General features: G+C 39.7%; 1 protein-coding gene across 5 annotated transcripts in view; it reads right to left on the minus strand.

Moving 5' to 3' along the window:
• The window catches only part of LOC129193639 (arginyl-tRNA--protein transferase 1), a 44,989-nt gene that overhangs the window by 13,184 nt on the left and 6,932 nt on the right, over positions 1 to 24,873 (minus strand). For 2 of the 5 annotated variants that reach the window (XM_054798026.1, XM_054798025.1), the window contains exons 6-10: positions 24,516 to 24,730; positions 20,438 to 20,566; positions 16,579 to 16,611; positions 11,801 to 11,982; positions 7,652 to 7,751 (exon numbers count right to left, since the gene is read on the minus strand). In XM_054798026.1, the coding sequence (XP_054654001.1) occupies positions 7,652 to 7,751; positions 11,801 to 11,982; positions 16,579 to 16,611; positions 20,438 to 20,566; positions 24,516 to 24,730 (659 nt within the window). Of the gene's footprint in view, positions 1 to 7,651; positions 7,752 to 11,800; positions 11,983 to 16,578; positions 16,612 to 20,437; positions 20,567 to 21,554; positions 21,684 to 24,515; positions 24,731 to 24,873 lie in introns of all 5 variants that reach the window. The other 3 variants (XM_054798028.1, XM_054798024.1, XM_054798027.1) reach the window with 3 other exon arrangements.

The raw sequence follows: 24,873 nt of genomic DNA on the forward strand, positions 1-24,873 counted from the left end.
AATCTCCTTGGAGTATTGTATTGTAGTAAGTATTGAATGATTCCAGAAGCATAAAGCAATTTAATAATTGTTATGTTTGCAAATATTCTTTAATCTTCCTTTTTTTTAAGGACTAATTGTTATGTTTGCAAATATTCTTTCATCTTTTTTTGTTTAAGGACTATCTGTACATTTTCTGGAATTCACGTTTGCCTGTGTGTTTGAGTGAATCTTTACAGATGCTCCAGACAACAACAGCAGTGCAGCTAATGCAATTACGTGACAATAAAAGCAACCATTGTTTCACATCCACAGAGCTACGATGTTATTGTCTGAAGCTATTCGCTTTAAGAATTATTTGAGGGAAAGACAAAAAGATGCGAGGTGGATTTGGTGTCCACAGTGTGAGTTTTCTAAGTCAACACCCACATCTGCTGCTTATTTCCTGTTCATATCTCTTGCTGAGTTTTCACTCAAACTAACTCTAGCTGGAGTGTCTGTGTTCCCAAGTGTACAAGTTGAGCAATGTGCAGAATACTTACCGTAAGTTGGTACAACTGCACCAAAACTGCAATTAATGGTAGCAGGTGGTTAATTACGTTCAAACTGTACTAAAAGTTGCATGGTCTGGTCAGGAAAATACTGTAAGTGAATAGAAAACCATCTGGGAAATGTCTTGGAGATACAAGAACGTTTGACCCAACAGACAAATAGGGTCACCATGTCAAATGTGTGGTCCATCTTTAGTATGTAGTTCATTTGGTTTTCACCCAGGCCGTAAATGAACTTAGTGCTGAAACAAAGAAGCCTAGTGTGACCCAGTGGCATGCAGACTTAACCCAGCCTGGCCCGGGTTGCGCTCTGACCCAGGGTCACATTCAGCCAAACTCAGTTTAAAAAAAAACAATAAACATGGGCCACGATCCCTCCATCCATCCTCCCTCTCATACATACGACTCTCAGTACTCGCTTTATCCTTAAAGCATTGTTGAAACGCGCACATTCTGGCCCGACAAGGGGGCACGGCCGGGGCATGTGGCTGCTGATGGACACACATAAACAGCACGACATACATACACACACCAAAAGCTAGACAAATAACATTAAAAGCCAAGCAAGCTGGACAGAAGGCTAATGCCACTGAAAGACATGTCCAAACAAGACATGACTGTGAATAGGGGCCCACACAGAGACACACTCACTGCAGTCCATGACAATACGTGTATTTATGTAGTCGGGGAGGTCTCTGTGCTAATGCCCTGAACATGTCTGGGGTCTATGTTTTGGGGGAGATTTATACTATGGCCCGCAGTTTAAATACACCGTGTCCGCTTAGCGTTTTTCACCTAAGTCAAGACACAACTACAGCACAACCTTCATATAAGATACTCAGGGTTTGGGGCCCCAAGTTAGCCCTCATAATCCTAACATCAACCCATTCCACCCCAAGCTCTGCCTCGCCCAGCAGTGCGTCATGGCTCCAAGGATGACAGGTTAATGAGGAGAAAATATTTTTATAGGATCACATTTCAGCAGACTCCTGAGAACCAATGGCATCGTTTTTATGGGTATCAGTTCACACCTTGGCCACTTCTATTTCTTTATCACTTTTAGTCTTTACAGGCAGGCAAGCCATGACATCGGTCTCATTCAATACAGATTACCAAAAGGCAAAACTGCAGCAACTAATCTTGGTCTTAAAAGCCCACCTCTTGTACCCAACTCGACACTGGCCTCTGTGCAAATATCTGAATTTCAAAATGCTTTCATGACCAGCTTAGATGAACTTATCAAAGATCTTAATGTACTTTGCCAGCCAAAAAGAAAGCAGCCTTTTCAGACAAAGTGGCGCAGCTGCTGCAGTTTTGAAAATAAATAGTGGCGAAGTTAATGGCAAGGCAAACACCTCTGGCTGGCAGGTAGTGGGCCCTGGATCTGCTCAGCATGACACCATCTCTAAACTCTCACTTTCAGCCTTGTGACCTTCGCACTCCCCCCTCGCTCCGACCATACTACGACTCACTCCCCCTACTGCATCCCTGGGACTGAATCTCCAGACCTGACCCCTTGAACTTTGCTCTGTCAGACCCTCACCCTGTCAGCACTACTCTTGGGGGGTGCCAAGTGGCGGCTGCCACAAGACCAGGTTGTAGTCTGTTAGTGATTAGTTAAAAACACAACCGCGGCAAAAAGAGAGAAAAAAAAAGTGTTGATGTGGCAAAAAAGCAAAAAAAAAGAAATGTTAAAATATTTAAACAAATGTCTGCTGAGAGGCTCACCGTTGGTGGTCTACTGCGCAGCTAACTCAAACAACACTGTTGGAAAGTCTGTCAGAGAGGCTCTACTTTGAAAAGGGGGTTAGCGGGGAGAAGTGGAGACTTTATCTAGAGTGGTGATTCAACTGGTGGGTCGCTGATCTTTGGTGAAGAAAAAATAAATATATAATCTTACGCTTTTATTCTGAAGGGGATTTTTTTCATGCGGCAGGGTGTGTTATACCTCTGTAGGTGATGACAATGATCTGTAGTACTATTTGAAACCCGCTGACATAAAAGACCAACAACGTTTGTTAGTAGTCTACTGCCATTAAGATGTTGAATGTGTCATCCTGTCTCTTGTTGAGCCTTAGAAAGTGTTTGCCTGTTTGTTTTGTATGCATATATCAACTGTGTAACTTTAGCCAATGTTCATATGTGACCTGTATGATATTTTTCATGTCAGTGAGAACAGTACAATTCCGTCGCATATATCCAACCTATACGTCATAGAAAGGCGTGTTTTGCCATGCGAGCCTTGGGTAAAGGTACTCACAAATATGGTAAAAAATTGTTCTCCTGGCTCAGACATCCGCATGAGCTGCTCGGAACAGACATCATATTGTAGAAAGTTCTCCACAAACTGCAATAGCCACAATTCTTGCCCTCTTCCTTCTTAATCTCAAACACAAAATAACTTGGTTAAGAAAATGTTGACTCCGGTTGCACAAAATCCTTGAAATTGCCACAGGACTGAGATGCCATGTTTACGTCCGTAAACACACACGTGTGACGTCGTGTTTCGTGCCCATGCACAGCACTTCCCGAACGCATTGCATTCATAATACACACAAATAGAAGTCACATTTTTTTGGTAATGTGAACAACTGCACAAAAAGATCGGCTTATAACAAAAAATCCCAATTGGGCATCATACCCTGCAGTGTGAACATCGCCTCTTGTCTACTTAATTGGAGGTGTCTGAAATGTTTATCACTAGCATATGGGATTTTCAGTGTAAATTAGCATCGAATGCATTTCGCTTATGTTGCATGTCAAAGAAAAAACATTGTGTATCTTATGTACGGTATAATTGGCATGCTTTATTTCTGTATGTTCAATTTTACAGTGCTTCGAAGTAATGCACTATATAAAGACAGACCTAAGCATGCAGACATGACACTCCTCACCACTTCAAAAATACCTCACTGATGCCAGCAAGGTTTGCAATAAAGCCCTAAATGACAGAAATGCGTTTCCATCGTATAGTTATAAGGAAACCATAGTAAATGCAGTCATCAGTTTGCTTGCTCACAACCAGTCTTAGTCTTTCATCCCAATCAGAATGGGGGTTGCTTTCGTAACAGTTGTTAAAAGAGGAGTGAAAACAAATCCGCTGTAAGGTGTCTGGACCTGTATGACCTGTGAAGCATGAGCCAATAAGAACTTAAAAAAAAATAAATAAAAAAAAATACACACATACAGTATCTAGTTCAATAACAAGACTAAAACGACAATGAAACAAACATTCATAAGAAGAAGACAGTTTTAAACATAGGAGACACTGAAGGGGCCTCTGTGGAAAATCCACCACTAGGTGCCTCAAACTCACTCATCCACTGTCATTCCTAATCTGCCCAGATGTACAATTGACACTGAGAATGTGAGGTCACATTCCCATGCACATAACATACTGCATGAATGGGCCCCTTAGGGGGAAATATGCATTCACTCTGCTATCCGAGCCTTTTAGCAAGTTATAACTTGCCAGTTTGTACCAGGACGGGAGACAGTTCGTGGGTCAATTTCTGATGGCAAAGATTCAATCTTATCTCATGTCTAAATTGTTAAGATGTTTGAGAAATGCACACACAGCAATTAAGAGCAATTTAAAATACTAGTAACTGAAAGAAACCTAACTCAAATTCTGTCATCTGCTGTTTTCTCAAAAATCGTACACGGTGGCTGACGCAGAGATTCATTTCAGGTCTTCTGAAATCAAAGTGTTTAGTTGCCCGACAACTGACCAGCACACCTATGTTACTTGCTTGAGGAGATGTCATGAAAACAGAATGGATGTGCAGCCTTTTCAAAAGATGGTGGCGTACCGGCAGTAAAAAAAAAAACAACAAAAAAAAACACATAAAAAAAAATACCGCTTTTCACCTTGCTTCCACTCCCATTTGAATCACATTTTTCTCTTTCTTCCTTCCTTCCTTCCTTCCTCTTTCGCATAATTACTTCTATCATGTTAAAACAAAATTCCTGCATTTCAACTTCATTTGTGAATAATAATTGCAAGAGTAAGAGTCACTTCATGTAATCCCAGTACAGTAAACTAACTGTGGTTATCTGTATAAAGTTATGTTACATGTACAGTGGTACCTCAGTTTTCCTTATTTGCCTGTTACAAAGGGTCCGTCTAAAACCGAATCATAAGAAAACAAAAAAATGTTTCCTCCAGGAAAAAATGTAAATCCAATAAATACGTTCCAGATGTTCCAAAAATGTTAACAAACTCTTATTTTAGAACAATTACAGTTTTATATGTAAAAAAACATTTCAAAATAGATATAAATGCATATAAATGACGAATGAAAGGGATAAATGAACATTTAACATCACTTTTACCTTGATTGAAGACACTTGTTGAGGACCATTGAGGATTGGGAGGGGAGGAGAGAGGCACACAAACGGTACGGTATCTTTGTCGCTCTACTGTGGTTTTTCATTGTGGTTTTTCAAAAATGTATTAATGTATACTCTCTGTTTCATGGTTGACTATGGCATATTTTTTGTCAAAAAAATATTGAAAGACATAGGTTTATGTAGTATTCTGGCCACGAGGCGTCAGTAATGTTCCATTATTGAGACATGACAGAGTACCATCACACTGCATGGAGTCAGCCATGGAATGTCTGACATGATAGAGTGAAAAGAAGTTCTCCTCCCATTCAGTGTAAAAGTAGTATGTTTTTTAATAAAGACATGTTACGAACACAGTTGGACTCAACACAGCATATTAATAACACGGCAAGATTGAGTCAAAAACGCATGCGATTCTTTGTTTGGGTACTCGATTCCATGGACTTATAAGCGGGCAAACAGACTAGTTTGTGTAACATTCTCATTTGAGTTTACCAAATAAATGCGCTTTACAGGATACCATAGTATTGTGTAAACTAAATATCGCAAGATTTGGTGTTGGGTGTGTGATCCAAGATGGCGGCAATAGTCCATCCACATCTACCATAAGATTCAACAAATACAACAGTTTGTAATGCGCAATATTGTACCACAACCAAGGCACTCCAAGAACAGAGGAAAAATTTAATCACATGAAAACTGGGGCTTTCGAAAACAGGAGGTACCACGTTATATCACTTTGACAATGTCGTCTATATTTTGAAACTATTCTAAAACACAAGCTTTCTGTTTTCACTTAACAGTTTTTGTGAAAACATACCAATAAGATTGCAGGCTCCTATGCTAGGCCAACTCTCATATTGCTTGTTAACGTTTGGTACTGACGTGTTCAAAGTAAAAAATATGTGTTGTTTAAGATTTTAGATCGAGAGGCGGAATTCAGCTCAGTTAATTTCAAGTAGGGCTCTGTGAGGAGGCTCAACACGAGAGGCACTTTGGAGAAAAGAGTCAGAAGGGCTAAGACCTTTGGGCTCATTTAGCTTCCAACAGCTTCACCTTCTGCTCCCCACAGCTCAACATCAGAGTCAAAGAGTGCCAAAGGGACAGGGACAACAGCCAGGGGCAGGATGTCACGTCTATCCACAAAACCACCAGCCAAACCAGGAAGGCTGTGTGGGACACACCGTCCTCTGCTTTGACAACAAAGAGAGGGTCTGACACTGGCCAGGCAACCTTCTGTTCTGGGCTGGTCTCCAAGTCTTTAGTGACTCTGCTTAAGGTGCAGGCTTTGGCAGTTTGGCACTCTAAGATCTATGCATCTGTTTCACTTATGTGTCCAAATGACAATATCAATGTGCAAGCATGGAAAAAAAGTGTAATAATGATCTTTAACTTGACATGTATGGGTAAATACATATATAATAGCATAGTAGCTGAAGTGCAATTGGCCAAAATACATCAACAGATAATTATTTTTCAATCTCTGCTATCCGTCTAGGAGCACTGCATAACAACAACGAAGAAGTATCTCACCATTCGTTTCTTTGTTTGGTGGGAAGTGAAAGGCAGCATATTTAAGCATCAGGAAGTCCATTACTATGCAAACCTTATTTGGACATGCCAATTTTTTTGCAAAACTTTAAAATCTGTCCAGATACTACAAACATCAAAATGCTTGTCTTGCATATGTGAGGTAAAAACATGGTTTCAGCAAAATATGAGGGAAGAGAAATGAATGGTGTTCAAAGGCTGGTGTTTGGATGGTTAAAACATAGCCAGCAGCAGGACTTAGATCTAGAAATGAGTAAACCTCCAATACAATGAAGTTTAGGGGCTCCCCATCTTAATAGACTTGAACAATGTGTGGGCATCATCGAACTACTTGGGCTCATATGCAAATGAGACAGTGTAGGGAGAGACATTTTGGGTGCACACAGCACAGTGTGTGAATGTCCATGGGGTGGGTTTTTGAGGGACTGTAAGAGCACTAAGGTGGGAACTGGGCAACCTTCTCACCCTTGTTCTGTGTTGTTTAAAAAAAAAAAAAAAAAAAAAAAAAAGTGGAGAGGTTGTGGTTGTGAGTAAGATGCTCACTCAAACACAGATTTCGAGGTTGGAGGGGAATATCGATGGGGTTAGGTGTTGTGGAAACAGTGCCATCAGACAAGTAACAAGGCTTAAACCACAAAAATATGTTTTAAACAATGTAAAAGAAATATCCCAAACCCAAAACAAGATGTCAATACATAAAAAAAAAAAAAGATGTGGCACATTGCCATAATTCTCAACAAGACATCAGTCTCCCATGGACATAGGAACATCTTAATAGAATAATGGAGGGATGAGCCAATGAATGAAAGAAGTAATGAATGAGGCTGCTTGATCAAACTAATGCGTCTGAAAAGGATGTTTTCATTTACCACTGTCACAGTGCTCTACAGGAAAGTGTGGATTTGGCATCTGAATGTGAACATCGATAAAGTGGAACTCCAATAAAGTTTTGGATATTTGCCATATTTGCATACTCTGTCCAGTCATTGTTCTGTGTTGTCCTGTGACAACTGCGTTGTTGCAAAATAAACATTATAAACAAAGCTTCAAAACACATGTTTTTATTTTACGAGGGCTGATGCGTGAGGCATAAAATGTTACAGTCCAACTACGAAGTGTAGCATGCATGTTAAACTGAAACTGCAAATTCAACTTAATCATATACCTATACTATTGTATATTGTAAAGATTAGTCAGAAAGAGATGTGTTGCAAACATACCTTGTACCGCATCTTGGGACAGGAGTAAATGTAAAAGCCCAGGTAGTAGTGAGACAGCTTGGGGGACTGTTTCTGTAGCTGCCTAGTAAAAGCAATCTCCCTGTAATGGAAAAAGCACATAGCAGGTGTTTTTAGATGGGGACTATCACATGGCACAACACAAATACAAAAATGGTGTTCATTGCTAAACCCTCTTGCTGATAACATTACATGAGACCACAACCCATACAGGTTCATGTAGCTTACACATTTGTATGGTAGTCAACCGGTTATCTGAGGTTACATGCTTTTGTTGTCATGGTATGCTTGCACTTGTAACTCCACATCATTGTCAGTTAGATCATTATTGAAACATAATTCGATCTAGTTGTAATTCTGGAACAATGACATCAACATGGAAGCTTTTTTATTTGAAGCTCTGTGCATACAAATATACTTTGAAGTATATATATAGGCACATTTAAAGTCTTATCCAAAATTCTTAAACACGAATAAAGTGAGGAAATAGCACACATTTTTTGCATAAAATACATATAAATTGAATAGATGTACGTCAATTTTCAAGATAATGAACTTTATAGACAGCTCCTGTACTTTGTAGCCCCTTCAGTTGTGATGTCATACCAGTAAGACATCCTATTGTTTTCTGTGTCATCGTCTGTAAACATCATGAGAGTTTTAAGGAAATTTTTGGAAGATTTTGGAGCAAATGCCAAGACTTTGCCTACGTTTACATGCAGTCAATGTTCGGGTATAGGTCAATATTCCGGTTTCTGAAACACTCGGAATAACCCGAATGTGTAACATGAAAAAAACAAAACTCACACCCAGACAACATCTCGACACACGGAAAACCTGTATCCAAAAACAACACCACCAGCAGGACAGGTGGATAAATAACGCCTTTGTTTGCGCTTTGGTGCTGGTACTGACCCACCACCAGTATTTGACACTATTCTGTCTCACTTTCTTCATTAATGGAAGGCGAGAACGTGAAAAAAATGGGAAATGGAGCCGGAGCTGTGCCATCCATATCCATGCTACATCCACCAGAGCCCCCCGGACACTTTGAATGAAGGTGTGTTCGTAGAAACCCTGCTTTGCGTAACTTCTCGCTCACCTTCTGATAGATTTCGCTATCGCGGTACTTTCTACCATATACAAAAGAACTAACGAGGTGGCTTGTTTCCTACTCGTTCCAAAAGTATGGGAAAAGTATTTTCTGCCAAAGGCACAAGATTCCTTTTAAACAGAACATGCGCAGAACACAAATTAATGTCGAAAAAGTTGAGAAGAGCTGGACAAAATTTGTTAGGAACACGCAAGTATGGAAAGGGCCATCGAAGGGCCACTAACTTTCAAATTAAATTGCTCAAGTTCCCCACGGGTTAAAATCAAAATGCAATCTAACAATACCTTACAATTCCAGCATATAAAGCTGGTATTAAAGAATACAATTGGCTCAAGCATTTGAAACCAGCATCCAAACTGAGGACGTAAACATGGCACTCTCAGACAGCTTTTCTTGTTTCATGTCATTACACAAAAACAATGACCTTCTTTTTTTAAAAGGCACTGAGCCGTTAAGCACAAAAGCAGGTGGTAAAAAAGGGAGAAGATTTACAACTCAGAAGAGATACGGCTTCTTCAAATACAGTAAACATATTGCCTGCTTTATTTTCTCCCAGACGTTTTCACCCTAATTGTATCCTTGAGCTCAACGTGTATTTTCTGCCATTTCCTTCACTATTCCATAACTAAATTACAGCTCCTTTTGTTTCACCCTTCCTTCTACCACCTTTCATCCAATCACATGAAGGGAGAGAATTCCTTTCTTGCAATACTTCAGAGCGAGAGAAAGAGGCCTTAACATAAAATAGATGCTCTAAAAAATAAGACACGGGACAAAGCTGGCCAAGGGAACAAGGGGGGACAGAAGTGGAGAGAGAGCAGGGGGAGAATATAAAAGAGCAGGTTGGAAAAAGGGAAAGCAGGCAGCTACAGCGAGGTGCTAGAAGGTCACCCACTTGCTGCCAGGTTCCTGGGTTCCCATCCCCTTTCCACAAAAGGCCTCAATTGAGTGAGGGGGGTCAAGAAAAGCAAGGGGTCCATTCACAAAAAGCGCTGCAGACCCCCCTCCTTTCTCTTGAGCCCTTCACACCCCCACTTTCACTGCAATGGCAGCAGCTTGAGTTTGCTATTATCCCCTCTTCAGCCATCTGACACTCCAGCACAAGCCAATTATCAAGCCCTGATGTGCACGCACACACAGACGCACAAAAGGGTCCAGAATTGTGCGTGCCTAAAGGTGCAGCCACACACGCACAAGAAAACATTTCATCAAACACTACTGGACTTGTATTTAAAAGCTCAGTATGATGGTACGTATATACGTGTGTGAAACTATAAGTATGCCAAAGTTTATCTTCAACATAAACAACAGCAGAACACTGACAGTGACGTTTGAAGAGGAATTAAGACCTTTTAGCATAACCATGACCCCAGGCATACATTAAAATCATCATGAGGGTATGTTGTACAGTGGCAGAGCCAGAGCCAAGACCTAAATCCAACTGAAAACCTGTGGGGTGGCCCGAAGTGCGTAGGACACAAGACATGCCCAATCTGACAAATGTGGTGCACTGTTGTGACAAACAGTGGAAACATTTTTGCAAAGTTACAATGTGTCCTGCATTCAGTGAGTATTAGGTTTAGGGTGTGCACACAGATTTTAAAAATTGCTTAGCGTAAATTTGATAGTTTCCCTTGTAACAAATTTGTTGATTTTTTAATGAATTGTATGAGTTATCTGTGAATTTATTTTCCAAAACAAGTCTGGAAATGATTTAAGGTGGCCTTATTTCTTTATATCAGAAAGTGGTTTGCTTGTTTTTTTTTTATCCACTGTAAATTCAAGATTTTAGCACCCACAGCCTCTGTTACGGTGTTCAAAAAATGTGTACATAAAAAATTAATACATTCAGAAAATAGTGCAGGTACTGCCAGTACCAGTTTTGTCTTACAGTCAATATTGTTTCAGGCATCTACTCCTGTCCTCTGAATCCTAGACACTATTTAGACTGGAAGGACTGTTGAATCACTGCCCTCTTCAGGTTCCATAGGTGAACAACACAAACACAAATAGTAATTTTGGTTTTGCTCCTGAAGCACGTCACCATGGTTTGATCACTATTTTTTTTTTTTTTTTTTTACACCGTGCAAGGCATTTCCTTTGCATAGTTGACTACTTGTTTATTGTAGTATACTTGTCCAGGTTTCCTTAATGCATATACAAAATTGCTACACATTGGTAGGAATGGCAATTTGTGTGAACATGCCGTCAGTACAATGAAGTTTTGGCCACAGACAGCCATGCCGAGGAGACTGGAGAGTGTCCAGAAATGATCAAGTCGAAAGGCTGTGCTGCCTGTAAACAAGCAGGAGGATTCTAGTATTATGGGCAGCGTGTTCAAAAGCTCCTCCACATACTCACACTTTGTTTGGCTTTTGAATTTGAGTTCAATCGAAAAAATAAAAATGATAGGAAGCAAAGCACTTTGATTACCAGGGTACCTCAGCATTAGGAATGCCTACCTGTCCAAAATGTGGGATCCCTTTTTGTTGTTTTACACACATGCCCATAGCTGTGATGTTAACTACAAGTCACAAATCCAATGTCTTTGAAAGACTATTTGAAAAAGCTTTATTATGTTACATTTTACTGGAAATGCCAGATATGTCTGCAATGTGACTATTGTATGTGTGGTGCTTGTGTATACTGTATGCTCTTATTTCATCTTGGCGAAAGGAACTGTTGCCAGCTAAACCACAATTGGAGCGCTGCCTCTACCAATCAAGTGTGAAGACAGAGGAATGTTCCTTACCAACACTATAGGCAACTTCCCAAGTATACATATCAAAGAAAAGATTTCTGGAGGAGGGGGGCTATGAAATAATAAAAAAGGGGGATAAATAGAACAAAGACAGAATGCTCCATAATGAAAGGCAGGCGCTATGAGCTTGAACATGTGACTTTCTGCAGAAAGAACACTTCATTTCAAGTCGTTTTATTGCCAATAAATTAAAGTCGTAATCTCTAAAATAACCAGTCAGTTACTAAGGCAACCGATGCAAGCCCAAACAACCAACCTGAGAGCAGAGTAGGAGCCCAGAGACAAGGAGGCAAAGTCTGGGTGGTAGTACAGGTAGACAGACGACACACAGGTGGGCAGGATATCGATCACTCCCACTGCCACCATCTGGCCATCTAGCCAGTACTGCTGGTGAAAGGACCCATAACCCATCTCTGGCCCGTCAGTTGAATACTCTGCCTGAGACAGGACAAACAAAGTGGAAAAAGTACAAAAACATTACAACTATAACAAATATTTGTACTGCATGTGTGTGCAAAACCCTGCATTAGTGCATGGTACCCGGCTGTATGCTTTCCTCCTTCAGCTAGGCCTCACACATTATCAGTGGGGTGTACAGTAGCCTCACATTCAGCCTGCTAATGGCTCCCAAATGTGGAATGAATGCAATAGCAGGGCGGAGTTGGTCTACAGTTGGTACTGGCTACAGACACTCTCCAGGAGTGGCCTTTTTAATAAAAAGGCTCCACGTGAGCAAAAATCACTTCACCAGCCAGCTGTAGATTGCCGCCAAATAGTCTCCTGTACGTTTATGTCTGCTCTTTCCATATGGCACCAAAGAATGTGTTGGCATGCACATGCGTGGTAACGCCTAACCTGTTAATGTGATATTTATACTGTATGTTGACATCAAAGTGTCTTAAACACAGTATAGCGGTAGTCTGGTTAAAGTATTTCTCTCTCTTTAATAGGGTATAAATGTGTGGTCTATATAGGTGCATGAGAAAGTGTTAGCCACTACCTCATTAGTATTCATGTGCACAGTTGGGTAATGCAAGTGTTGGAAGTCAGAACCTAAAAGAGCTCAGTCAAGTCCATCCATGACCTCGTAGTGTTACAGTTTTTATGGCCAAGTAACTCTGTGCAATCATCATATTTGTTTGTGAGTGCATATGTATGTTTGCGAATGGCAAAAAAATTCAAACATATAGCCAGATGCTACGAAATTTTGTACAGCTATTACTTAATTGGTTCCATAACTGACTTTGATAAGTGAATTTCCGCAAAGTAGGATTCCTCTAATATGATTCCTATTTATAAATGGAATATGTTCATAGTTGTGGCGTAGAAAACCTGTTTTACATCTTCTAAAAACATTTTTTAACATTATTAGAGCCCTCTAGACATGAAGCAACACCCATACAGTCAAACTTACTTTCATATTACCCAATATAGTAGATAGAAGCGGAGAAAATTAGCCATTTGTGACATAAATACAACTCTTGCTCGTCCGTGTGTTGCAGTAAATGTGTTCTGTGTGGAGGACGGGAAGTGACATTGGGCGTTCAGAGTTGAATTTTAGCTTGTCGTGGGTTATGACCACAACAGTAGCCCGTGTTACTATGATTACTATTATTGTGCTTATTATTATTGTGCCTGTTGTGAAATCATTTAAACCTGCAATAAAAGCCTGTTTGTGAGGCAATCAAGTCTGGTGCTTGTCTCACCAAACAATTACTGACACCGAGTGACCAATGTGGAATACTACATTAAAAATTTGAATGAGACCTTCATAGCTTATACTCGTATTTTAGTTCATTTCGCCAATTAATTTAGCCATAAAATACATACCATTTGCTTAAATATGCTTTTTGTTTTTTTGTTGTTTTTTTTACTAATAATAGGCCGTATTCAACAACAAAACAAAACGATTTATTAGTTAATATGCTTGAAAACCTGTGAGAGTGAAGCCGCGAAATTCAAACCATTTCAAACTAATGGGACAATCCGCCCGGCCCTTGGAATTGTCTAACGGCATCCCTGTCCATCATAAATAAATTGAAAAATGTACAGTTAATGGATGTGATCAGTATCAGTATATCTCACTCATGGATGATCGGTATCGGAATCGGCAGCATAAAACCCTGGTCGGAGCGTCCCTAATGTGCTCATTAGGATGAGAGAGAGGCATTTGCATTACCCTACTTTGAATGTGCATTATTGCAATTATGTGGATGTTCAAGCAGTTAAGGTAATGGCCGTGTATGTTTGTTTATACGTTCGCAACATGTTCAAGGCTGATGCTGTCTTACTTACCTGGATGTCACCTCAAACGACAGCTTAATGGTTACGTCCTTGCCACTGTAACAACAATCTAAACTTCTCTGGAACACTTCAAACTACCCCAGAGCTTCACATGCTCCCCACAAATCACTTGCATATGGCCTCAAGACTGGACCATACTTATTTTGACAAAGTGAAAAAGGGGATGTCTGTTTTTTTTTTTTTTTTTTTTTTTAACCTGCATCAGAGGGCAACTCCTATTGTGAAACGGTAGGTGTGGAAAGAGAGCGTGCACTTGCCGCTACTGGTAAAGATGCTACCAGTTCTTTTAGCGCAATAACAGTATTCAAATGCCGAAATACTGCATGAAAAAATGCAGTATGAAGAAGATGCGTAATCATACAATGGCTTGAAAATGAGCAAAATATACAATGTCAAATTGGTAAAAACAATGACAACATCAAACCTGATATAAAGACTTTTAAATGGACAAATTTTAGCCAAAAAGATGGAGTTGTACTTTTATTGACTGGTGGGCAGTGTGCACAATATTTGAACATCTGGACAGGAGTTTGTAGCACACATGCCCTATCTCACTTCACTAGGGTCATGTGAAATAACACATACATGACTGCCGTTCATCATGTTAACAGGTACTGATGTCCAGCCGTGTATCAGACAACATAAATTAATTAAAATGTCTGTTAGGGTATGTAAATGTATTTTTAAAAACATTTACAACACCACCTGTGTTCTAACTTGAACCATCTGCAATTCTGTTGAAATAGAACACAACCCCCCAAAAATACGCAGGCGCCAAATGGCTGCAGTTGAATTTGAAAGCATACTGTTTGCATACATTAGAATAAATGCAGGGATAAGTGAACCACACACACCATGTGGTGAGTGTGTGTATTTTAATAGCCCTCAGATTGAAAACAGATGGAAGCCGACACGCAGAGGTAGAACAGAGAAGCCACATACAATAACTCTGACATGAGAGGGGAGGACCGGGTGGGAGATCAGAGCCAGAAATAAAAACAAGTTGGGCGACGGGTGGCGGGGCCATATGAGTAGAGATGGCATGCTAAATCCATCAGAGATGAAGAGTGAGTAAAAGCAGCGCGTGAGGGAGTGTATGCACAGAAAGTGTTGTTCGGTGTGCATGGCCAGCTTTGATGAGGTGATAAAAGCTTGTCCCTTATAAACGCTAATAATGCTCATTAAGGAAGACCCAAGGGAAGCCACACGGCAACACTACAGGGATTGTTTGTGCGCGCCTTGTTCCAATTAAAGTGGCTGTTCTAAGTGTCCATTCTGGGTTTGATTGCTGGTGTAATTGTCCTGAGGTGACATGTCCTCTAGTGTTTCTACAAGCTCAAGTTCACCAAGTCTGCTAAGAGCCCAGTGATGGCTGGCTGCAAATGTGTGTCACTCAACACTAAGTGTGCCAGAGTTTACCTTTTTTGTTTTATTGTGTATGAACTGCAAAAATGAAACTTGCCTATCATTTACAGTAGTCAGAGTACAACTTGTATAGCACTATACTTTTTCTATGCACAAAACTGACTCAACACAGTCATTGTCTGAATAACTAGCAAAAGTGAGTACCAAGACAGCTGTGACTTGACGGCAGTCAGGCATGGTTCTCTGGGGCTGCATGACTCCTGTCAGCTCTGAGGAGCTGTGGTTCATGGAGGAATTTGAATTCCAACATGTACTTTGACATTCTGAAGCAAAGCACGATACCCTCCCTTCAACCCCAAACACACCTCCAAGATGACAAGTGCCTTGCTGAGGAAGGTGAGGGGGAAGGTGATGGACTGACCAAGTTTGTCTCCAGACTAGACCCAACCCAATTGAACACATGTGGGCCATTCTCAATCAGGAGGAGGAGTGGAAGGTGTCTAACATCCACCAGCTGTGTGATGGAAGATTCCAGTAACAAGCTGTGCAGCTTTGTGTATTCTTAGCACAAAATGATTAAGGCACTTTGCTCAAGTGAAATATTGACATTTTGGGTACATGTTCACTGTGAGGTGTGCTAACTTGTGTTGCTACCACTGTATTTTTAGGGGGACAGGGAAATGTATACTGCTCTACAAGCTGTACACTGACTACTCTAGGTTGTATCCACGTTTCATTTACAGTATATTGTATCGAGAAGATACTGGATAATGAAATCATTGATGAAATGTGAGCGATTGTACTCATTTTTGTGAGAGATAGTCCATTTAGTAGCTTGTCAAAGTTTGGTGGTGCTGAATCAAGATAGCTATTAGATCTGCTGGATCCCAAAAACAGACCTGTAGAATCGTTTCAACAAGTATTAATCTCTACTGTAACCATATAATGCAAAGCAGTGTTAAGTCCTACTCCATCAAGGGCTGAGTATCAGGTCTGGATGTAGTTTCTGTCACCACACAATCTGGACACCACATTTTAACATTTCACCTTGAACACATCCTTTCACTTCCACAGGGTTAGATAACTCCCCCTATGAAACTATACCCTTTTCCTGTATCCCTTAACCGCCACTTAATCTCGCTGGAGGGCTCGAACACAGAGAGCAAAGTTGAGTGACTAAGAGGTGAAAGAGGAAAGGAAATTACATTTTAATTAATCTGTCATGGTAATGTGTCAGCATTGTATTAAAATCTGAAATAACCAACGTATTGTTTTGGTTGGGTAATATGTGGGAAGCAACACATAGAAATACAAAGAGACTTTGAAAAAAGGTTTCATGCAACTGTGGCCAGAGGAAATACATACCTCTAAAGGTGAATCGCAGAGAAATCGCCGGAACTATGGAGGGATGTAGAGAAGGAAAACAGAGGATAAATGGTGAGTTCTCACTACTACTTAAAACTTCACAAAGCATACATGAAAACCATTCCTATCTCTACTACTGTCACAGACACAACAAGTCAGCTGTCAAAGTTTGATCTTTGCCCAGGTGTAACATCTCAAGTACCCCAACACTAAGGGGTCATGAAGATTGTGAAAAAGACTGTGTTGACACAAATGAAAACATTTATGCAGTCAAAACTAGACAAGAGGAGATAGTGACAGCAGTAATTCTGGTATGTTAAAACCTGGTATCTATTTTCTCCATCCTTTTAGGTTTGGATACTTGGTAAGAACTATTATCATTCCAATTTCTTCAGTTAGAGTGCAAATGCTTTAACTGTCCCCGGGGCATGTGTATGTGTCAAAGTTCTTGTTTTGCAGCTTACAGAGACTCACATTCTCCGATACAACAATACAGATAGGCTTTAACAGGCTTGCATGTTATGGTTTATGTTTTCATCATGTATTTTCATCATTTTTGTACCAGGATTGAGAGCAGTGTGTTTGCAGGTTAGCTTGGCCTGCCGGTCAAAAGAACAAACTGAGAACACCTGCATCGTTAAAACAATCTGTAAAATTCAATAAAACAGACACTCATGACAGACCCTATGAATATATTCCCAAAATTGGTTTCAGTCCAGCTCTGTTATCAATTTGCTATGCTGTACTTTCCTCAAAGTTTTTCAGTCCAAATGCAGTCCTTGTTTAGATCACAAATGTACAAAAATATATAATGTATTGCCATAACACTGACATACACAGCTTACGTCATTACAACCAGTGACCAAATAAAACTTGACCATGCACCAGTTTTTGTGCCCCAATCCTAAATTTGGGAAACCATATCTGGTATATGGTAAACTGCTGTTAGCAAGGAAGTCAAAGTTTACAATTTTTTAAAGCAAATAAACAAACAGTTTTATATTAAGGCTTTCCCACAAGGAGGATACTATAATATGGAGGAAATTTTGTGACTTGTGTATTGCTATTGCTACTGTTGTTATAATCTTACATCTGACAGCTCAAGGCCATTAGCCAGCTCTGCTTGTTTTGCTACAATGGCGCCACCTAGTAACAAATCATATACACTGTAATCAAATTAACAACGCTTTTATAAACAAACCTTTTCATGACGATGGCAGAGATTCTCAAGGGAAAAAAAAAAAGTTTAGTCAGTCCCTAAATCCATTCTCGTGCCAGTAAACTGTAATTTTCCACTAGTAAGTTTACTGTCAACACATTACCAACAGCAAGGCTCCCTAATGTGCTATATGCTGAAAGGCACAAACACTTTTATTGAAAACTCACAAAAAAAACGTGAAGTAAAAACAGCTGCAGTTAATAGATGATGTCATTTTAGTGGGCTTCACTAAAACCGGCTGCCGTGTAGAAGCAGAGTATCCAAACAATCTAGTAATACATTTATTTGATTTCAAAAGTGTGTGTGAATGAATCTAATTTTCACAGACATTCCTCCTAAACTATTGACAGTCTTACAATGGCATTGACCAAGCAACGTCGCCACTTATACATTGATTTGACAATCACTACCAGGACACTGGACAACATTTTGTTTAGAATAGAGGACGAAGGCTTAACAGGAGTACATTACAAAGTACAGTGGGATCGAGAGTGAAATGTGCGGGTGCAGACACCAAAGACTGACGGCAAGAAGGCAACACCATGTGAATGCAATCTCAGCTTCCTTTCTCTGGTGCAACCACACAATGTCTGTAAACAGATTGTGTCTTGACTATCCTCTGGAACGTTCTCATTGGCAACACATGGTGTCCATCACTTCCTTTTACTCTGCCTTTCCAACAGTAAACACTCATCTGTGTGCGATTAAGAGGGTAAACAGTCATCTCAAAACGCGTGCACACACACACACATACGGTACTTATAAACACACTCATTTGCTTAAGCCAAATTTCAACTAGAGATGTTCGCAATCGTGCTCTTTAAAGACACACTACTTTATTGTAGTTTTAAGAAGTACAAGAGGTCTTCACCATCGCACAACAAACAGGCACACATAAAAAAAATAGTATGTGGAAAAACAGTGAAGCTGTCTAAAAGTACTGTACGTTAGTAAATTGGAACAGTTGGAAACAGCTTTAATATCCCCTCTACTTTCAAATAATTGCCAATTGGTCACTCTAAATGAGGCTCAAACATCTTCTGGATATACTTATCCAGATCATACTCCTCCATAAAGTTTTTGAGTGAATCAGTTAAAGTATGTTCTTAAATTTTTTTCTAGCTAATTATCTGCATTCCTAAGGTTATTCCTCTTTTTCATGTGTACCTCTCTAAATTAAAGTCATTTTCCAAAAACAGGGAATGCAGATTTAACATGTTTTTAGCGTATGTGCCTCAACTTCATACAGGCAAAATGATGTCAGACTACTCTCAGGTATGGCATGACAGGAAATACTATGTACAATGCATATACAGTACATCCTGAAATAAACAAGACATTTCCCCTTTGGATCAACACTATCAGACATCTATACTGTACATGCGTTGCTATCTACATAGCAAAACCAGGCGTTTCATCGAATGGCACTGTGCCGTTGCATCAAATTTTTGGAGAAAAGCAATATGAGAACACGGTCATTCAAAACAGTTCACCTTTAACTCACCTCCATCACAGGGTGGGTGGCCTCACTAAGGAACATGTTATTTTGGGTAGGGAGACAAGTCTTAAAATTGGCAGAGAGCAGTACATTTAGCCACTAGTGACATCATTCAAGAGAAGAAACTATTTGTAGACATACAGTACCATTTTACCCTCACACCTTTCTGTACACACTGACACTGTAGATATGTTATTTTGAATAAGTCACTGGGCTGACACATCAACATCAGAACAATGGTCAATTTGCAAAATATCTTAATTAAAACTGTTATGATTGGCTAAGAAAGCTCATAGCGCTACCCAGGATTTGAAGACATCTGGCAGGTATAGTATAACAGTCTTAATTGGGGAGGAAAGGGGAGCTGGCAAGTAATGGCACAGCTCAAAAACATAAGAGTAACAAAAATTGATAGGCTGGCTGAGAAGCTGAGCTTGGGCTAACATGGGAAAGGTGAGGAAAAATGCACTGCGGTCAGTGCAGATATACAGGCATAGTCAAAACCATTGGCATATATGCAGAAGAACATTGCAGTATCTTTGACTTGCCAATATTTTTGGCCATGACTGTAGGTAAAGACCATGGAAACTTAGCATACAACAGCTCCCAACAAACAACTAACGATGTGCCGACTAGTCCAGATGTAAAGTAGTAAAAGCACAGCATGCAATGACAAACAGGAAACATTAAAATTTAAAACAAGAGCTCAAAAACAGGATATGAAGATAGAAACACTGGAAAACCCAAACCAAAGTCCAACCTGTCACACGGAACGTAAGAAAAACTGCATAGTCTGTGATTCCGTCTGTCGAAACGAAGACAACAGGGCCGCTTTCAAAGCTACACAACCTTTAATTTTTCTTCTTTTGTTCATTAACTTTTTTTAAATGAAACCCGAGTACAGCTGTATGGCACTAGAAAACAATTTGTTGATGACTTCTGCTGCTACATCTTTAATCATTAATGAATCACCTTGCTGTTATAAGACAAAGAGCTCAGTCATATACTGAAGTTTTTCTAACCCTGAGGGACAACAGGCCCACCTAGGTTTAGCAGTTCTGCATCCTCATTCCTGAGATGAGTTTTTTATCGTCTCCATCTCATGTATATATTATGTATGCAAAATAAAAATCATGCAGTACCTCACTCTCACTACATTCGCTGGGGCCATCCCCATGAATGGCCATCTGGTAGCGAGCGTACAGCGCCGCAGACTGCTGATAGGACGCAGTGAATTGTGGGTCCTCAAAGCTGACAGCCACTAGCCTCACCTTCAAGCACAAAGTGTAGAGGGGAAAAGCAGTGAGGTTCAATGAGATGTTTAAAAGAATGTTGTTTGGGGATGTCCTTTCAGTCTCCTCGTTTGCGATTACCGCAGCAACTGGCTGCTTCTTCTACTGCACAAAAAGGACATATGAAAGAAAGAAAACCATATGATTCTAGGAGACTGAATGTATGTTTTTAAACAGTTGGCTGACGAGCAACTTGAAGATGAGGCTAGCGCATACCTTTTATTCAACTTCATCACTGTAAAAAGCCTTGAGACCCCTCTCAACGAGGCGTATAAACTGACAGCAGCAAACAATAACCGCTCTTTCAGAGACTGTATAACATGGCCATGAACATTACTACCAAAGCATGGTGCCTAATCTACGACACCAACAAATCTCAATCATGATCATGGAGTGATAAAGGGGGCACCGATGAGATTAGAATGTAAAGGCTTGGAGGCTGCCATAAAAGGCTGTCAACCTGCCCCCCCCCCCCCCCCCCCCCCCCCCAAAAAAAAACAGACCAGACTAACAGCCCCACCAGCTGACTGAAGGCCAACTCAAGACACCTGGAGAAACACTGCTCTCAACCATGGCGTATGGAAACATTTTGCCCCTCCATTTTCTCTTTGATTACCTTTCTTTGACACGTCCATGCAATTTCAGACTGAAATCTAATGGTTTTAGATTTAGACATTTTAGATTGTTTACCCCAACAGCATTTTACCTTCTATATGTGCAAATCTATATTGTATTTTAAAAAAAAGCCACACAGTACCATAGTGTATAAGTGGATACTTTCAACAACACTACCTTTGTTGGATTTGTTAAAAAAAATAATTATTACAATAAGCACTTAAAATATTACATTTAAAAAATATATTTTCTTAAAAGACCACAGAAATGAGCCGCTGGATGCATGTCTATCCTCTCCCACCCGCTATGAGAAGGCCAACAGCAGCTTGACCTATGCTTGCCACCCCCTGACCTGGCTCTCGGAAGGTTTGTCAGGAGGGTCCTTGTGAATGGCCATCTGGTAGAGTTTGTACACCTGGTAGGAGGCGTCGAAAGAGGCTTTGAACTGCGGGCAAGGGGGATTGGAGCGCACTAGCCTCACCTTCAAAAAGAATACGGCAGACAATGGTTAATATTAAAACTGGGTAAAGTGTGGAGAAATCCTAAAAAAAAAAAAAAAGGAAAACAAAGACAAAGTTGTATCGTTAGTGTGGCATGAGAGACTGACAAAAACACCAAAAACACACCTTTTTCTTTTCTGAGGGATTAGGCCTGTCACAATAATCAATAAATCAATTAACCGCACAATAATAAAAAACGAACTATACAATTTTGCCAGCCGCGATATATTGATTTGTGCATGCGTGTTTTCCTCCTCCCTACCAAACAGGCTGGATGACAAGAGAGTTGATTGGATGACAGTGATTTAAAGCCATAGCCATGTGAAAATATTATGCAAACATATTAAATAAACAGGGGAAACAGTACTTTCTTCGTGCCTGTTGTGTATAAAACATGATCAAAGACAATTGAAAACAAAGACAATTAAAATATTCCAAAACGGTGGAACGTGCGTTTCAACTGCCGCGATTCCCGAAGTATACACCTCATTAAAACATGAACAGCGTATTCCACACACAATGTTGATAAAGGAAGTGTAAATGCAAAGAGCTGACGACTGCATTGAAACACAATGAACTTCGGACTGTTCCCGGGGTTTTTTTTGTCAATATTCAGCCAACTACAAAAGCGGCACTTCAAAATCTGAAATATTTTCATTGATTATGATTTTTATTTAAGTGCAATTTTTGCTAAAAGGGACAGAGTCCATTTTATCTTCACTGGGGTTTGACAAAAATATCTTATCGGCAATAATTTGTGGGACAATTATCATCCAGCAAAATTTGTTATCGTGACAGACCTATGAGTGACTTCATTTTGACATTAAATCATCCTTCAAAAAGGCAAAAGTAAGAAATTCTCCTTTTCTACAATGACAAATAGTTTGTTTGCTATACTTTAAAGGTTAGCCCATTGACTGGTGTATTTGAGGCCCAAGTACTTTTTATTTTCATTTTCTAGCATGCATGTTAATAAACCCAATACAGATTCATGTACACTCTTTTATACATATTCATGCAATCTACTGTAAAGGTTTTCGCTCTTTACAGGGAAGAACAAGACAGACTTACAAAAGAAAAAAACTTAGTGTTTCTCTTGTCACACAAACTGAAAATGAATTACATTTGCTCAGAGTCTGGCCCCATTTCATTAACCACCTCTTCAACAAGAAGCTTTTATTGGCCAAAGAGGCTGTGCCGTTTGAGTCCCCTAGGCGGACAGGATAGGGGCTTGAATTTAGTGTTTATTTGATTTGGACCTAAAAGGGACACTCTCATATGGCTACTTGGCATCCACTTCTCTTAGTCAAACAGAAATGTTGGGCCTCATATATGAAAGGACATTTCTCAAATGCAATCTTTCATTGTGTTTTATAGCAAAAGTTATGTTTTGATAGCATTAACTACTTGTGTCAAGTTGACACTACCATTTATAGTGATGAAAAATATTTTTTGAGCGCTATCACAACAATACTAAATAACAGCAACAGCCTTGCTCAATAATGTAAATAAATTTAATAGCACCAAATAATAAAGGTGAAATTTTGATTATGATGAGATGAATGTTCCATTATCCAAATACTGTCTATGAGACACTTTTCTCTCAATCTTCAAAATACTAGTTTTCCTACAAGTTTGTCAGCAAAGATAGTTTGCCCCAGACAAATATAGTTTACTTTTTTCTCACTTGGAGGGGTTGTAAAAGGTAGGATAATATTACATTAAGGTGCCACACAAGATTGTGATCATTATTCATATAATTTCCCTGTCCATACCATTTGTTATGTCCCTTAACTCTTTTACCTAGGCTTTTCTTTTTAGTAAATATCTATCTCGACTTTGAAGAACATGAAAAATGAATAAAAGTAGCTTAGGAAGGTCTGTGACAAGTCCACTGGGTTTTGTAAGACTTCCTTGATAATCATGTGATTATATCGCCCCCTGGTGGCTACAAATTGTACGTCAATTGGATAAACAAATTAATAAATATTTGGATTATAATACCTATTGACTTAATTGAATAATGAGCAAATATAAAACGTGAAAGCAAAAGCAACCATGCCAAAGGATAAATCCAAATGAGTAGGTTCAAAAGGCAGCTTCAGGCATGCAGAGAGCAGAGCAAGCAGAGATTTATTTCTCTGTTGTTTGACTATTATTTCTAAATACAGCAAAAGGATTTGGGTGCTCTCATGATGAGATTCACACGTAATAGATAAAACTCTTGTTACATGGGCAAATATAGACTTTAAAGCCAACTTTATCAAGTTGCCAAACAGTGATACTATAAATGATGGCATCACACAACGCTAAGACAAAAAGACAGCCTGTCTTCAGGAAAATGAGCAGATATATTTATGTGGTACCTAAAATCTTGTGTTGAATTGTTCACAAAGTCTTCATTCAAATCACTGTGTTTACTCGAACAAAAACTGTGACTCCAGTTATGGCATGGGTGTGTAGCCAAACGAAGACCATAAATGCTGTTAGTACACCAACCTAGCTGGCAAGGATTTATTCTACATTGTCTCAAGGAGAGGACATGAAAATGAACTTTCAGTAGGGAGGCAGAACTGATGTGGGAGCTGTGGTTGTTAATGTCATCAACAGGGTGACGTAACACACTTTCTGTTGTTTCTACCATTCAACTGGTAAAAAAACTGAGAATTGGGTGGTTTCTCAACACACAAACATGGTGAAGTCACTGAGGCTAAAAATGATGGAAGCTAGAATTAACATTTCTTTGAATCATCAGGCTAATGTTTACCTTCTGTCATATAAAAAAGGAGAAAACTAAACCACCTACTGCTTACCTCAAGGCAATGAGACGAGCTGTCAGGGCATATCTCGGTAAGGAAATCTTCCAAGGTTTTGGGCTGGTTGGTCAGGGTATGGCTTGGGGGGCTAGTGATCAAAGTGGAGGAGACCCCAACACTGCTATGTTTCAACTGCTCCTTCTGATTACGCCGTTCCTTCCTCAAATCTTTGGCTTTGCGACAAGGGGGTCGGTTGGGATCCGATCCTTTACCTGCACATCATCAAGAAGAGATGGTAATGAAAGGAATAAGACAAACCTACTCTCAAATATTCCCTAAAATACAAAACAAACATTATTCTCTCTGTGGATAAACAGTGAAAAAAATCCACAATCTTGATTGACTCTCGTGACTC

Source organism: Dunckerocampus dactyliophorus, chromosome 14 (genome assembly GCF_027744805.1).
Source record: "Dunckerocampus dactyliophorus isolate RoL2022-P2 chromosome 14, RoL_Ddac_1.1, whole genome shotgun sequence".
Classification (NCBI taxonomy): domain Eukaryota; kingdom Metazoa; phylum Chordata; class Actinopteri; order Syngnathiformes; family Syngnathidae; genus Dunckerocampus; species Dunckerocampus dactyliophorus.